Here is a 17,632-nt window from a genome sequence, read left to right as displayed (position 1 = left end):
ATCCTAGTGCCTTTATCATTTTCATGCATACAAATATCATGTAATCTCGAAAATGTTTAAAGCAAGTTCTGGAGCAACATGCTATAAGATGAATATCACACAAGAAAAAAAATTGATTAATTTAAATATATATCAATCATAAATTAGGTTCAAAATCCCACAGGGTAAAAGCATGCTTCAGTACTTATTAAAATTAACAAAGATGCATTTCAAGTTTTAGAATTTTCGCAAGTACATACGAGAAATTATCATGTATTAAATGAATTTAAAGAGATGAAATATCAACTAATTATTCAAAATAAATTTACAAGATGTTTACTTATCATTTCTAACACACATTGAGACGAGACAATATACAAAAGATTTTAAAATTTTCTATTTTTTTTGAATTTTTTTAACATTAAGAACACCTCCCCACACTTGAGCAGTTCATTGTCCTCAATGAATATTTATATATAAAAAACTAAAAGAATCCTAAAAAATAAAATACAAAAAAAATATTTATATACAAGGAAAGGTTAGAAATACTCCCCAAATGCATAAGCATGAAGTGCCGCTTGAAAAATAATTTAGAAATATTATCCCCAAGTTTCTGCCTTCAACTGAGTTTATATAATTTTCTGTCCACATTAAACATAATTGGTGCTGTCACATGAAGGTCTAATGGCTTTCCGAGGTCAGGTGTTCAAATCCCAGTCTCAGCGATTTTGTTTTTTGAGAAGTATGTACCAGCTTGCATACGAAAAGTATATATAAAAGATGGTGCATTATAAAACTCAAAAACCAAGTAGCTCAGCTAGTGGTTTATCGATATGGGAAGGACATGCACCCTCAAGTCAGGGATCAAATCCCATTGACTTAATAAATTTTTTATGAAGTTGCACATGTACATGATTGATTGAGAAAGGCTTTGGTGGAGGTCTAGTATACACAACTGCATACCGGAGGAGACGCGCGGGACTGTGAGGCGCAGGCGCGTGCAACAACATTGGGAAATAGCGCCTCAAATGGTGAAAGTCTAGAGATATTAGATGCCCAGCTTTGAAATCAATACCGCGGTATTGGTTTTTTTTTTGTTCTAACCAACCGAGTAACAGAGATTTGAAACGCGAGTTTTAAAAATAAAACCTGCGGTATTAAAATGCTGCATCTTTCTTCCTCCTATTTTTCAAACCGCATAATTGTCAACCTCAAAAAAAATAAATATCATTTTCCTGAAACACTTCAAACAAACTCAAGACATCTTGCGAGAGTAAAAATATCAATAAAAAAAATCTAACCTACTAAAAAAATACAAAAATATATAATATAATTACTAAAAAAATACAAAAATATAGTTTATAGATTTACTAAAAGTACAAAAATATAAAAATATATAATATAAGTCCTAAAAAAATACAAAAATATAGTATTATAATAATAATAATTAACTTGGGTTGCCTCCCAAGAAGCGCTCTTTTATAGTCATTAGCTTGACCTCTAACCTCGATTTAAAGCACCACAGAGGGATTGTCGAACGAATCGCCTCCATTCTCCCAACATAGGCTCCATCCACATACAATTTCAATCGTTGACCTTAAATTTAGTTCCATCATGCCCCATGATTTCAATAGCACCGTAAAAATATAACTTCAGTTACAGTGAAAGGTCCAGATCATCTAGATTTAACCTTCCCTGGAAAGAGTCGAAGCCTCGAGTTATATGATAGTCACTTGTCACCGACTTGAAAATCTCGACTTCGAATCATTTTGTCATGCATTTTCTTCGTTCTCTCCTTATAAAGCTTAAAATTGTCATAAGCATCAAAACGAAGCTCATCTAATTCATTAAGTTGAAGAAGTCTTGCATCTCCCTTAACTTTCAAATCCATATTGAGCTCCTTTATAGCCCAAAAAGCACGATGTTCGAGCTCAACTGGCAGATGACATGCCTTACCATAAACCAACCTGTACGGAGTAGTTCTAATGGGGGTCTTATAAGCTGTTCGATAGGCCCATAGTGCATCGTCTAACTTCAGAGACCAATATTTTCGAGATTTTGCTACCACTTTCTCTAGGATGCTTTTGATTTGACGATTTGAAACTTCTACTTGGCCACTTGTCTGAGGATGATAAGCTAGGCCCACCTTCTGTGTAACACCATACTTCTTCAAGAGAGTTTGAAATTGACGTTGGTGAAAATGTGAACCACCATCACTTATCACAGTCTGTGGGAAACCAAAGCGTGGAAAAATGACCTTCTTGAAGAGTTTTATAACAACATTAGATTTTCACCAACGTCAATTTCACGCTTTTTCACCAACAAGTACATGTTGGTGAAAATGTGAACCACCATCAAAGTTGGTGATGCAATAGCCTCAACCCACTTGGATACGTAACAACAGCAACCAAGATGTACTTGTTTCCACAAGAAGTTGGGAAGGGTCCCATGAAATGAATTCCCCATACGTCAAATATTTTAACTTCTAAAATACCTGTTTATGGAATCTCATGGCATTTAGAAATGTTACCCGTTCTTTGGCATGCATCATAAGCCATACAGAAAGCATGAGCATCCTTGAATAAAGAAGGCCAATAGAATCCAAATTAAAGTACCTTTGCAGCAGTTTTAGAAGGACCATGGTGGCCTTCACATGCAAGGGAATGACAATGTCGAAGAATTTCATTTACTTCAAATTCTTGGATACATCTACGAAAGATATTATCAGCATACTTTCGATACAAGAAAGGATCATCCCAGAAGTATTGTTTAGCATCATGATAAAACTTCTTTCATTGCTGAAAAGTTAAATCAGGAGGATGGGATCCACTAACACAGAAATTTATAAAATTTGCATTCCAAGGAGTTGTAGTAGCAATAGCAAACAGGTGGTCATTAGGAAAGGAGTCATCGATAGGAATGTCAGATGTAAGATCAGATTTGAAGCGCAATCGTGAAAGATGGTCTACAACCACATTATCAGCACATTTCTTGTCTTTTATCTCCAGATCAAACTCTTGTAAAAGTAGAATCCATCGAATAATCCTTAGTTTTGCCTCTTTCTTGGCCAAGAGATATTTCAGCGCATAATGGTCAGTGTGAACAATGACTTTGGAACCAATGAGATAAGTACGAAACTTATCAAGAGCATAGACAATAACAAGAAGTTTCTTTTCAGTAGTAGCATAATTCACCTGAGCTGCATCCAAGGTTTTACTTGCATAATAGACTGCATGCAACACCTTATCTTTCCTTTGACCAAGGACTGCTCCAATAGCATAATCGCTAGAATCACATATTATCTCGAATGGAAAATTCTAATCTGGAGGTTATATGATTGGTGCAGATATGAAAGCTTCCTTTATCCTGTAAAAAGATTCTAGACATTCATCAGTAAACTCAAATGTGGCATCCTTAAGCAATAATTGAGTGAGGGATTTTGCAATTTTTGAAAAATCTTTAATAAAACGTCAATAAAACCCTGCATGACCTAAGAAACTCCTAACTCCCTTGACACTGACAAGGGGAGGAAGTTTTTCAATCACCTCAATTTTTGCTCTATCAATTTGGATGCCATGTTCAGAAATAAGATGACCAAGTACCACTCCTTCATTGACCATGAAGTGGCACTTTTCCCATTTTAAAACCAAATTTACGTCTTCACATCTTTTTAGCACTTTTGAAAGATTATGCAAACACACATCAAAATTAGAACCATAAACAATGAAATAATCCATAAATACTTCCATAATAGACTCAATGAATTCATAAAATATGGTTGTCATACAATGCTGAAAAGTAGCAGGGGCATTGCATAATCCAAAGGGTACTCTACGATAAGCAAATGTACCATATGGATAAGTGAATGCAGTTTTTTTATCATATGGATGAATAGGGATCTGAAAGAACCCTGAATACCCATCAAGATAACAAAGGAACTTATGTTTAGCAAGTCTTTCAAGCATTTGATCTATGAATCGGAGAGGAAAATGATCATTTTTTGTAGCGGTGTTCAACCTACGATAATCAATACACATTCACCAATCTGTAACAACTCTAGTAGGGATTAATTCATATTTGTCATTTTTAACCACTGTTGTCCCTCCATTTTTAAAGACTACTTGAACTGGGCTTACCCACTTTGAATCAGAAATTGGGTAAATGATGCCCGTATCAAGTAACTTAATAACTTCCTTTTTGACTACCTCTTACATATTAGGGTTCAAGCGACGTTGTCCCTATATGCAAGGTGTATGATCTTCATCAAGGTTTATTCTATGCATGCAAAAATTTGGGCTAATCCTTTTAAGATCATCAATACAGTACCCCATTGCTTTTCTATGCATACGTAACACAGTAAGAAGCTTAGCAATTTGATTATCATTAAGCGCAGAGCCAACAATCACAGGACAAGACTCATCATCATCAAGAAACATATATTTAAGATTAGGTGGTAGAGGCTTTAGCTCTAATTTCTTTACCTGAGGTTTATCACTAGAAGTGGTAGTGTATGTTACCTCAAAATTTCTCGGATTAGCTTTACCTTCTAACTCAAGGATTAAAGAATGAACTTCAGCATTCCCATCTCCTTCTGAAGCTTCCGACATAAGAACAGCTTCTAGTGGGTCATTCGATAAAATTTGAGGAAGCTCATTATTGACAATTTCATCTATAACATCAATCCTACAACAAGTATTCTCAAGCATAGGGGACTTAAGAGCAGTGGTTAGAGTAAAAGAAATTTTTCATCACCAACACTTAAAGTAAGAGTCCCATTTTTAACATCAATATCAGCAACTGCAGTACAAAGGAATGGCCTACCTAAAATAATGGGTATTTGGATATCCTCTTCCATATCCAATACTACAAAGTATAAAGGGATATAAAATTTTCCAGCTCTGACAGGCACATCCTCTAAAATACCAAGTGGTTTATTTTACAGAACGGTCTGCCATTTGTAATGTCATTTATGTGCATTTCAATTCTCCCATGTTTAATTTTTGAAAAATTGAGAGAGTCATGACAGAGACGCTAGCGCCTAAGTCACATAAAGCTTTGTCAACAAACAATGCACCTAAATGACACGGGATTGAAAAACTACCAGGATCTTTAAGTTTATGTGGAGACTTATTTTGTAAAACAACACTACACTCTTCAGTAAAAGCTACTGTCTCCACCTCGCCAAAAGATCTTTTCTTGGTAAGAATATCCTTTAAAAACTTTGCATATTCTGGAACTTGAGAAATTAAATCAGTGAAATGAACAGTTACCACAAGATTTTTGACGAGTGTCATAAATTTACCAAATTTTTGATCTACCTTAGTTTTGTTCATTCTGCTAGGGAATGACAACTTAGGGACAAATAGTGGAGGAGCACTAGTAGTATTTTCATCATCAACTTTCTTGCTTCCTTCAGTTCCACTTACTTTTGTTGGATCAACGGCTTCATCTACATTGTCATCTTGGGTACTCTCCTTTTCTTTTGCAATAGCTACATCATCATTAAGCAATTGAGGGCCATCATAGGTGAAACCACTTTTAAGAGCAATGGCATTCACATTTTCCTTCAGTTGAGTTAGTTGCGAAGGTAAAGAGCCAGGTTGCCTTGCACTTGAAGAGCTTGCCAATTGTGCAATCTGAGTCTCCATCATCTTGTTATGAACCTTCAATTCTTTAATCTCTTGCATTAGCAATTTTAACATCTCATTTGTTTGATCAGGTTGTGCAGCTTGGATTCCTTGAGGAACATGTTGTTGAGGAAGTTTCTGAAATCCACGAGGATTCATATGTCCTTGAGGAGGCTTTAATTGTTGTTATGGAGGATGCTGATACGATTGTTCATACTGTTGCTGCTAATTAGGAATAGGGGCATTCTGAGCATTATTGTTTCTCTATGATAAGTTTGGATGGTCCCTCCACCCTGGATTGTAAGTGTCAGAGTACGGATTGTACTACTGCCTCTGTTGAAAAGTATTTGTTTGTTCCATTTGAAAATTTTGTGATTTTTGAACATTGTAGGAGCAATCGTTACCAAAGTGGCCTTGAATTCCATACACTTCACAAAAAGCAATATTAATAGGAGCCATAAATGACATCACATTAATGCTCATGGGAGGAGTAGGAGACTGTGTAGTCTTAAATGAATGAATGTCTTGAGTTAATACAGTAATTTGAGATGACAAAAGAGAATAAGCATCAACTTCAATTTTATCTCCCTTTTTCGATGATTTTAAATTATTAAAGTAATTAGCTTCCAAATTTGCAATAAAAGCATACCCATCGTCAACTCCTTTGTCTAAAAATACACCACATGCAGCATTATCAACCATACTTTTCATCTCAGGGTCAAGACCATTGTAGAAGCGTTTAAGCAGAAACCACTTCTCAAGACCATGGTGAGGGCATGAACGTTGAATATCTTTGAATCTTTCCTAAGAATCCCTAAGAGACTCACCATACTCTTGTTTAAAAGTTGTCATTTTATCAACCAATTCATCAGTTTTATTGGGAGGAAAATATTCAGTTAGAAAGGCTTGAGCAATTTCATCCTATTCAGTCAAAGTAATATCATTTAACCATTTTTGAGCTTTATCTGGAAGAGAAAACCCAAACAACATGACTTTTAACTGATTTGTAGTGACACCCTGATGTTTGATAGTAGCACAAAGTTGTTGAAACCTTTGCAGATGAAGTGTAGGGTCTTCAGAAGGAAGACCAGCAAACTGATTCGGTTGGATCATACTAAGCAATGTCGGTTTGATCTCGAAGTTTGCTGCTTGAATAGCTGGCATAGGAAGACCAGTAGGCACACCACCCGGAGAGGGCTGTGAATAGTTCTTCAAGATTTAACAGGAAGGTCGGCCATTTCAATCTTTGAAATGATAGTCTTTCGTTGTTTTCCTTTCTTCCGTTTATCAACGAATTGTTGTATTGTTTGCTCAAATTCAAGACTAAGGGGAGTAGTATCCACGTCTCCTGTAGACCTGGGCATGAACAACCAAACATGGAAAACAATAAAATTGGTCTCAGTTGGAACAAAAGTTCCAATGAGACAAGGAAACAATTTAAATAACTAAACTAAACACTATAGAAACTTGCCGTCTCCCTGGCAGCGGCTCCAAAAACTTGATGCGTTTTAAAATATTATACCGCAAGTGCACAGTGTCTGTTATTAGCAGAGACTAGCAAGTACGGGTCGAATCCACAAGGAGACAGGTTCCAAGAAATTTAATCTAATTATTATGATTTATTTCCAGAGAAAGCAATTATTGAGAATTTTTATTAACTAAAGAATGCAAATTAAATGTATATAAAATCAATTAAATAGAAAATACAGGTTCACCATGCTTACACCAACATTAGTTATATAAATATAGCAGTTCAATGGGTCAAGTAATTAGAGCAATTATTAATCTCTCTCAATCAATAACGCTCTCAGAAATTCAATGATGCTCTCGCACTCACTTTCATTCTGCTAATCGTATGTATGCCTCTAATGAGTAAAATCTCTCAATCTACTACTCTTATTTGCATGAAATAATGTATGATATTGGCCAATTACATAAATTAAATATTGAAAAATATCGATCAGAAATACCCATAACCTATTAAACTACTAATAAAAATATAACATAGTTATGGTGCAAACATGGTTTTTCTTTACGCCCTAAAATGAAACTACTCACTCATGCTAAAAGTAAAAGCAATAAAAACTATGAAGAAAGCCATATAGAACATATACTAAAAATAATAGAATATAAAAAGAGTAGCTTGAATATATTAATGGAGAACTAATGTATGTTATGGAAGAGATGAAGAAAAACTTAGCTAGCAAAAAGTGAAAGTAAAAAAGTAGCCTCTCGTATGTCTCTATTGTATCTAGTATATAACTAATTATTCTAATATTAAAATCTGATTCCTATTTCTAATAATAACAGTATTTTAATGAATTAAGTCAAAAATAAATAGGCTTCCAAAATTGAATAGGATTTTCTAATTAAAATTCATAACCCTGTTTCTCCTTAGTTTCTGGGCTGTTCCAGCTAGATTCTTCTTGTTGGCCCACTCCTGAATTAAAAAGAATTCCATAAGTTTCACGTGGACCGTAAGATCGTCCAATTTTGACTTCTAAAACTCGAGATATGACCCAAACAGTGTATTCAACTCGTGCAGCCCACTAAAATATAAATTTTCTTCTAATTTGACTACAAATTAACTCTTTAACCCAAATCCTTCCAAATGTAGGAATTCTACTTTTCTGCAATAAAACATTAAAATCCATTAAAGAAATATCCAATTACCGCAAAATACAATAAATATGATAATAAAAATAAGATAGAATCTATCTATCTATACTATAATATTATAAGCAGAACACCCTCTATTTGCTAGTTGCTCGGTACAGTTGTTTGGTAGTTGCTCGGTACAGTTGTTTGGTGTTAGATATATTTGATAATGTCATGACTAATATGATTTATGTTTAGTTTTCAGATCTTACTTAACAGGACAAATCAGTACTTAACTGGGAATCAGTACTTATACTGGAAGTCAGGACTTAAGGATATCAGTACTTATATTATCAGGAGATAATCATCAGAAGATGGATATCAGAACTTAATTGCTGAAGGACGTTCAGATAAGGACATTAGCTGATTAAAGGAAAGAAGATCGAGATAAACATAAGAAGAGATATGCATGAAGAAGGAATTCTATGAAGAATAGAATACTTGGAAGAAAAGATATCTGATTGCTATATTTTAGGAAGCAGAATTATATTCCATATCAATTAGCTATTATCTTGTAACTGTGTAGTATATAAACACAGACATAGGGTTTACACTATAAGTGTTATCATATTCGAGAAGATTATTTATTGTAACCCTAGCAGCTCTCGTGATATTTGTTCATCACTGAGAGGTAAGAGTTCCATACTGTAACAGAGTTTATTGTTTCAATAAAGTTTATTTTCTGTTACTTAAGATATTAAAGTTCGATTTGATTGTATTTTACACTGTATTCACCCCCTCTACAGTGTGTGTGACCTAACAAGTGGTATCAGAGCCTATATGTTAACACACATACAGTTAAAGATCCAAACACAATCATGTCTGACACAGAAACTCCAACTAAGCCTACCAAAACTGAAGAACCTCCAAAGACACAAATTCAAAGTCGGTATGAAACCATCAGAGTTCCCATACTGAGACCATCTGAATATGCCATATGGAAGGTGAGGATGACCATGTTTCTGGAAGCTACAGATCCAGAATATCTTGATAGAATCAAGGAAGGGCCTCACAAACCAACCAAGCTCGCTGTTGCAGTTGCAGGTGAAGCAGCAAAGACCGTACCAAAGGAAAAGAGTGATTATACTGCTGAAGATATCGCATCAATTGCTAAGGATGCTAAGGTACGACACTTACTACTTAGTGCCATTGATAATGTAATGTCAAATAGGGTAATTAACTGCAAGACTGCTAAGGAGATATGGGATGCTCTGGAAATAAGGTGTCAGGGAACTGATACAATTAAGAAGAACAGGAAGACAATACTCACTCAAGAGTATGAACACTTTGACTCAAAGGCTAATGAATCACTGACCGATTTATATGATAGATTTGTCAAACTCTTGAATGATCTGTCACTGGTTAATAAGGAGTATGATCTTGAAGATTCAAACCTTAAATTCCTGTTAGCTCTTCCTGAATGTTGGGATTTGAAGGCAACAACAATAAGAGACAACTACAGTCTTGATGAAACAACTCTTGATGAAATTTATGGAATGCTCAAGACTCATGAACTTGAGATAGAACAAAGAAGCAAGAGGAAAGGAAGAAAGTCAAGGACAGTTGCTCTTAAGGCTGAAGAAGAATCCCCAAGGCAGCTACCTCAAGGAAAGAAAAGGGTAAAGCTCTTTTCACAAAGTCTGATACTGAGTCATCAAGTTCTGAAAGTGATGATGACTCAGATTCTGAAAGCTTGCCTGAGAATGATGCTGATGAGGAGATGATGAAGTTATGTGTTCTTATGGTGAAAGGGATCACAAAGATTGCATACAGGAAGTTCAGGAAGGGAAAGAAGTTTTCCAGGAAAGGCATAAGTTCTGATAAGAAGAATTTCAGAAGATCTGAAGGCAGAGGAGGAAAGTCTGATAGAGGAGATTATACCAATGTCAAATGCTATAACTGTGGTGAGAAAGGCCACATATCTGCTGATTGCAAGAAGGTAAAGGGTGACAAAGGCAAGGCTCTTGTCACAAAGAAGAAAAGCTGGACAAACACCTCATACTTTGAAAGTGAGGAGAACTATGCATTGATGGCAAATGTTGATAAAGAAAGTGCTGAGAGCAGTTCTGAAGCTGCTGAAACAATGGTACCTCAGACTACTTATGCTTTTCATACTGATGATATTAATGAGTTGAGAAGATATCTTAAAACCATGTTTGTTAGTTATAGAGATCAAACTTTAACATGTGAAAGATTAACTTCTGAAAATCTTGCTTTTAAGAAAATAAATGATTTCTTAGAAAAAGAGTTAGTTATGCTCCATCAAACTCAGAAGGATAGAGATGATGCTTTTTATGTTAGGGATGATGTGCTAAAAATGAATGAATCTCTAAAAACTGAGTTAGAAAAGGAAAGAGAGATAATCAGGACTTGGACTAACTCTGGCAGAACAACTCAAAATTTGCTAAGTAGCGAAAATTGGAAAGAGGACTTAGGTTATGGAGAGGATAAGAATGATAAAGGAACTGTAGAAATTAAGCCTGTTATTAAGCAAAAGGCAAAGTTAAAACCTGTTAAGTTTGTAACTGTAAAGTCTGATAATGAGAAATCAGAAGTTAAAGTGGAATTAACTTCTGACAAACTAAAACAGGAAAAGACTGCTGAAGTAAACGTAGGCTTAATGACTAAGAAGCAGCTTAAGCATAAGCTGAAAAATGTTAAGAATGCAAACAAGGTTAAATCACCTAGGAAAAATAGGAATGGAAATGAAGGTATAAATAAAGGCAATGATTATAAACCTGTTCCTGATGCTCCTAGGAAAACATGTCATGGCTGTGGAAGTTCTAACCATCTGGCTTCTTTTTGCAGGAAGAATAAGAACATAAACTCCTTACCTTCAAAATCAGGAGTTAAGAGTCAGTCTGCTAGATTTAAACCACAAAATCCTTATTTTCATTGTGGTAGTTTATGGCATTCCATTTATACTTGTAAGGAATATCATAGTTTGTACTATGATTATTATCAATTAAAACCTTCTTTGAAGAAAGTTTCCATTGTTCCTTCTAGTGTAAATTTTGATTCAAAGTCTGATAGTGTAAGTTCTGATAAGAAAAATGTTAACATAAACTCTGATGCTAAATCCGCTGCAAATGTTAACAAACTTGATAAGGCCAAAGGATCCAAGCACGTCTGGGTCCTTAAAACTAATAATTAATGGTCTTTGTGATTGCAGGGCAACATGAAAAATATCCTAGTTCTGGACAGTGGATATTCAGGACATATGACGGGAAATAAAGCCCTGCTATCAGACTTTGTGGAGAAAGCTGGCCCAAGTGTTTTTTATGGAGATGGAAACATTGGAAAAACATTGGGATATGGCAATATCAATCTTAGGAATGTCATCATTAAAGATGTAGCTCTGGTCTCAGGACTTAAACATAATCTGCCGATTATAAGTCAAATCTGTGACAGAGGTTATCATGTTGATTTCTTTGAAGAACACTGTGAAGTTGTGAGTAAATCCAAAGGCAAAGTTGTTCTAAAAGGATACAGGCGTGGTAACATTTATGAAGCTAAGCTTTCAACAAGCATTGATGGTTCTGCAATCTGTCTAATGAGTAGAGCATCAATTGAAGAAAGCTGGAATTGGCACAAGAAACTCTCTCATTTAAATTTCAACAATATAAATGATCTTGTCAAGAAAGATCTTGTGAGAGGACTTCTAAAGTCAGTATTTGCTCCTGATGGCCTTTGTGATTCTTGTCAGAAGGCCAAGCAAAGAAAATCTTCATTCAAGAGCAAGACTGAATCATCAATTCTTGAGCCTTATCATCTACTACATGTTGATCTATTTGGTCCAGTGAATGTCATGTCTATTGTAAAGAAGAAATATGTGTTGGTCATAGTGGATAAGTTCACCAGATACACATGGGTGTATTTCTTGCACACAAAAAGTGAAACTGCATCTATCTTGATTGATCATGTCAAACATCTGGATAAATTGGTCAAAGATTCTATGAAAATAATAAGGAGTGATAATGGCACTGAGTTCAAGAATTTGATAATGGAAGAGTTCTGCAAAAACCATGGAATTAAGCAGGAATTTTCTGCTCTTGGAACTCCACAGCAAAATGGAGTTGTTGAAAGGAAGAATAGAACTCTCATTGAAGCTGCACGTACAGTGCTTGAAGAAGCAAAGCTTCCAACCTATTTCTGGGCTGAAGCTGTGCAGACTGCTTGTTTTACTCAAAATGCAACACTCATTAACAAGCAAGGAAAAACACCATATGAGATGGTGAAGAAAAAGAAGCCAAATCTGAAGTACTTTCATATATTTGGATGCAAGTGTTTTGTTCTCAAGACTCATCCTGAACAGCTATCCAAGTTTGATCTAAAAGCTGATGAAGGAATATTTGTGGATATCCACTTTCCACAAAAAGCCTTCAGAGTCTATAATTTGAGAACAAAAGTGGTCATGGAATCTATCAATGTCTCTTTTGATTACAAGAAAATTACTGGTCTTGAAGATTTTATTGACCATGATCAGCTGAGATTTGAAAATGAAGACTCAAATTCTGATACTAAAAATCCTGACAGTCTAAGTCCTGATACTGTAAACTCTGATGGATTAAACTCTGATATTATTGAAACTGTGGTGACTACGCCAAAGGAAGATGCACCTATGCAGGGGGAGCATACTCAAGATCTTACCACATCTCAAGAAACATCAGAACATACATCTGGCTCTTCAAGTTCTGATTCGTCAAGTTCTGATAAGCCAAGTTCTGATAGTGCTGAAAATCTAAATTCTGAAGAATCCAACTCAGAGAGCATAGTTTCAGGGGGAGCATCAGAAAATGAAAATGAAGACAACATGGATCATGGGGGATCATCCAGTTCTAGAGAAAACCTTCCATCTGCAAGGAAGTGGACTAAATCACATACACCTGATTTGATAATTGGAAATCCTGATGCAGGTGTTAGAACTAGAACAGGTACTTCAAACGAATGTCTTTACAATTCTTTTCTCTCTCAGACTGAGCCAAAGAAAGTGGAAGAAGCTCTTCAAGATGCTGATTGGGTGCAAGCCATGCAGGAAGAGTTAAATGAATTTGAAAGAAACAAAGTCTGGACCCTAGTGCCAAGACCAAAGAATAGATCTGTTGTTGGTACAAAGTGGGTATTCAGAAACAAAACTGACAGTGATGGCATAATTGAAAGGAATATGTCCTAAGTCCAATCATGAATTAGGATTTAGGAATAACTTTCTGTGTAATTTGTTTTGATTTCATTGATATTAATAAAAGACTTGTTTTGTTTTTATTACGGGCTCTATCTATTTAAGTGTTTAAATAAGACATACCATAGTTTAGATTAAAGCTTTTTATGGATTATGATGAGATCATAATAGTGAGACCTAAAAGATGATAACTCTAAACTTAAATAGTTCTTGGTCGTAGGATTACTAACTGGTAATTAATAATCCCCAGAGATCGGTACATACTATGCTTGCTTCATTATGAAGGATGTCTGTTCTCATAGATATTTGTGTGGTGACACTATAGCTAGTATGTAGGTGCTTATTATAGAATAAGTTCACTGAACATGACTCGCACAGCTGAACAACTGATGGAGTTCACTCACGTGTCAGCAGTTGTTCACATAGTGATAGTTGTACAAGTATCCTTAGACTTGAGGTCATCATAGTCATCTTGTGTGCACTGAACTATGCTTTGGTTTAGTTCTTAGTCTCCAGAGACAATTATTAGGGCTCTACTGGGTATAGGAATTTGTACACGAAGATAGTGTATGATCAATAAAGGATCTACCCCTTCCAGTGAAGGAAGCGAATGTTCAAGGCTGATCCACTTATGCTAGTTCAGGAATCTCTAGCCAGAGTGAATGAAATTAGAAAGGAGTTTCTAATTTGTATAGAACTAAGCATAGTAAATGGTAAGCAAGTGACTAAATTAGATAGGCTTGACACGAGATCCATGCCTTGTATTTAATCGGGACATTGTAGGGTAGAAGGATTTTGTTGTACGGTAACTATTCACTGAATAGGTTCTTGGTATTCTAAACAGTGAATTCATATTATCCGGATAGTCGCGATATGCTGAGAAGTATCCCTCACGATATAGAATAAATGTGATTAATTAATTAATCATATTTAATAAATTAGAGAATTTATATAAATAATGATAAAATAGTTTTATTATTATTTATTTCTACTACCGGCTTAATATTGAACCTACAGGGTCACACCATAAAAAGAGAATGATTTAATGGTGGAGGAATTAATTAATAATGGCTAATAATTATTTATTTATGAAATAAATAATTATTTGGCAAATTTAATAATTGATTAAATGAGATTTAATTGATTATAAATTAATTAAGAAAAGTTCTTAATATTATTAATTAAGGATTTAATTTTTGGAAATTAAATCAAGAGAGAGAATTATTTCTAAAGTGTTTAGAAAAAGGATTAATAATTAAAAGGTGTTTTAATTATTAATGAGAATAATAAATGGGATAATAATAATAATATTTATGGAAAAATTTCAGCTGAAAATTTTGCCTATAAATATACTATTATAAACCCTATTTTTATTCGAACCCAAAAACCCAAAAAGTTTTAGAAAACCAAATTCTCTCCACCTCCTCCTCCTCCTTAACGTCGTTTTCTTGGTGGATACCGGTGGAGTGCTTCACGTTTGAGGAGCAGCTGCTAAGGATCTCCGATCGTTGCTTTTGGATCGCATATTAAAGGTTAGTAATCGATCCCTATGTTTTTACCACGATTTATATACTTTTATTTGGATTTTATATGTGTAAAAGTGTTTTACCATGCCCCCACTGCGATTAAAATCCATCAATGGTATCAGAGCTTAGGTTGTATGCATATAGATCTGTGGTAAAAATTTCAGAATTTTATGTGCTTGTATGAATTAATTTTGATTTTTACAAGTTATATCATGGATTAATTTTGTCTGATGAGAAATCGTTTCTCAGAATAATTTTGAATGTTGATTTGGGTTCTACAAGTGTTGTAGATCGTCTGGGTATTTTTTTCATAATTTTATGATGTATAGATTTTTTATTATGAATTTTTGAAATTCTTACAATTAAATTCGTAATTAAATAAATCATATATATATATAAATTGATTGTTTGTAAGTATATATATCTGCATCTGTACTTTGTCTGTATTGTTTATGCTGCTGCACGGATAGAAAAGCATACAGGGCACAGGTCAGTTGTCAGGCACGGCAACCGAGAAAGAAAATAGACGGCGGTTGCTGAAAGAAAAAAAAAAGGTGTCGCGCATTCCAGGAATGATTTACACCTTGTGGCGCATTCACGGAATGCGTTACACCTTTTAATGGCTTAAAAGGGCTGTAACGCATCACCGGAATGCGTTACAGGGCTTGTAACGGGTTCCTGTAATGCGTTACAGCCCGACTGTCCAGATTAAAATTGATTTTCTGGGAGTTTCGTAACTCCGTTTTAGGCGTGCAATATACCGTTGGATTCGTTTTTCCGAGACGGATCTAATGGAGTGATCAATTTTAGTTTATATAAAAGTTTTGAACTGTTTATATTTCCATGAAGTGTTTTAAAGCTGTTTTTAACTATTTTAATTGCTTTTAAATGCTTCATGTGATACATAGAGATGTATAATGCTTAGACCAATATGCTAGATGATGTAACATGCCTACCTTGATGTTTATTCATGTTTATATATGTGATATATGTTTAGTTTATCATGCGATGATAGATTTAGGTGAACTTAAATGAACATAAGGCGTTTGTTAGACAACCTAGTATAGTGAAATTGTTTCATAACCTTAATCACAATATTATGAATACAATCATGAGATTCTTGTGTTTGTGAAACACATAATTGAATATGAATTTTTGATATGAGAGAAAGGATGATTCTGTCAACAACAGATTTCGATCTGTAAGAAAGGGTTATTAAGTGACGCCTCTTGACAATGCTCCACCCGATCTGGGAATCATCTGATTATCGATTATTGATTTGAAATATTTAATTTAAAAGGAAGAATCTCTTTATGATATGATTATGATTGTAACGTAATATAATCCCTCTAAAATTAAATAATATCAAGTAGTAATTGGCCAATGACACAACGGGCTTGTGTAGGTCATAGCCTTCCAACATGATAGAAAGTAGTTCTTATTTTTAAATCATTGTCGTTTCGTGCCACAGCCGAGGGCTTTGATTTCGAAATAAGAAATACTTGTCTATTACATAGAGATGTGTACATTGAATAAGAATCTAAAGGTTGTTACGTGCCACAGCCGTGGGCCTTTGGGGACTGATTCAATTGTACGGAATGTTGGGTTAGACTTGACTTAGAATATTGAGTTTGTCGTGCCACAGCCGTGACTCAATTATTCAAGAGGCTAAAGTTTGATTAGGGAATAACATTAGATGTAATTGACAAGAGTTGTCTGCCTATTGAACATTACATAGCGTTTCGTGCCACAGCCGGGGTTGTGTAATGGAATGTAGGATCCCTATTCCCACTAGTATTATGAATGCTTAATTTTTCACGTAGGGAGTTGAATAAATTAGATAAACTAGTGGGAGCCACTTATGAATAAAGACCCGATTCATATAGTATTTTAAAATGAAATCGAATATTTGCTAAGTGTTGTTATGTGTTTATCATTTACAGATTTACAATATACATTATGTCTTCTACACTATCACTCAGGAGCATACTGGATGCTCACAAATTGACTGGTCCTAATTATGCTGACTGGCTTCGAAACTTGAGAATTGTTCTCAGGATTGAGAAGCTGGAATACGTGATTGACTCACCTAAGCCTACTGAACCTGCTAGTGATGCACATAGTGATGAACATGTTGTGTATCATAGGTGGATAGATGATGCAAATGTTGCTCAATACATCATGCTAGCTTTCATGAACATTGAGCTACTGAAGCAACATGAGCATATGGATGCTCACACTATCCTCATGCATCTACAAGAGTTATATGATGTGGCATGGAGGACAGCTCGATATGAGATATCGAAGGAGCTGTTCGGTTGTAGGATGTCTGAGGGATCATCTGTGAATGACCATGTACTTAAGATGATCAATTTGATTGAATGTCTTGGACAACTTGGTTTTGCCATGAACGGGGAGCTGAGCCAAGACTTGGTCTTGCAATCGCTTCCGAATTCGTTCTCGCAGTTTGTTGTGAACTTTCACATGAATAAGTTGGATGTCAGCCTGCCTGAACTCCACAACATGTTGAAGACTGCGGAATCGAATTTTCCCCTAAGAAGAGTTCTGTTCTTCTAATTGGTGAAGGTTCTAATCCTAAGAAAAGGAAGAGGAACTCTTCCAAGAAGAAGAAAGTAGGTGAAGAAAAGTCGGTTCCACCAAAA

At 35.0% G+C, this 17,632-nt stretch overlaps 1 protein-coding gene across 1 annotated transcript; it reads right to left on the bottom strand.

The window, feature by feature from the left end:
* Positions 1 to 2,771: 2,771 nt before the first annotated feature.
* On the bottom strand, positions 2,772 to 5,765 carry LOC141660100 (uncharacterized). Its single transcript, XM_074467062.1, has 4 exons — positions 5,047 to 5,765; positions 4,306 to 4,662; positions 3,460 to 3,996; positions 2,772 to 3,264 (listed from the first exon to the last, which is right to left on the bottom strand). The coding sequence occupies exons 1-4, from the start codon at positions 5,763 to 5,765 to the stop codon at positions 2,772 to 2,774; spliced, it is 2,106 nt and encodes a 701-aa protein (XP_074323163.1).
* Between the last annotated feature and the right edge of the window lie 11,867 nt (positions 5,766 to 17,632).

Source organism: Apium graveolens, chromosome 5 (assembly GCF_009905375.1).
Source record: "Apium graveolens cultivar Ventura chromosome 5, ASM990537v1, whole genome shotgun sequence".
Classification (NCBI taxonomy): domain Eukaryota; kingdom Viridiplantae; phylum Streptophyta; class Magnoliopsida; order Apiales; family Apiaceae; genus Apium; species Apium graveolens.
This window is presented reverse-complemented; position numbering and strand designations above follow the sequence as displayed.

Coding starts and splice junctions, on each gene's coding strand:
- LOC141660100 (XM_074467062.1), bottom strand. CDS start 5,765: ATGAATCCTCGTGGATTTCAGAAACTTCCTCAACAACATGTTCCTCAA. Junction 4,663..5,046: donor CCGTGTCATTTAGGTGCATT/GTTTGTTGACAA, acceptor TACTTGTTGTAG/GATTGATGTTATAGATGAAA. Junction 3,265..3,459: donor AGTTTCTTAGGTCATGCAGG/GTTTTATTGACG, acceptor ATGTGATTCTAG/CGATTATGCTATTGGAGCAG.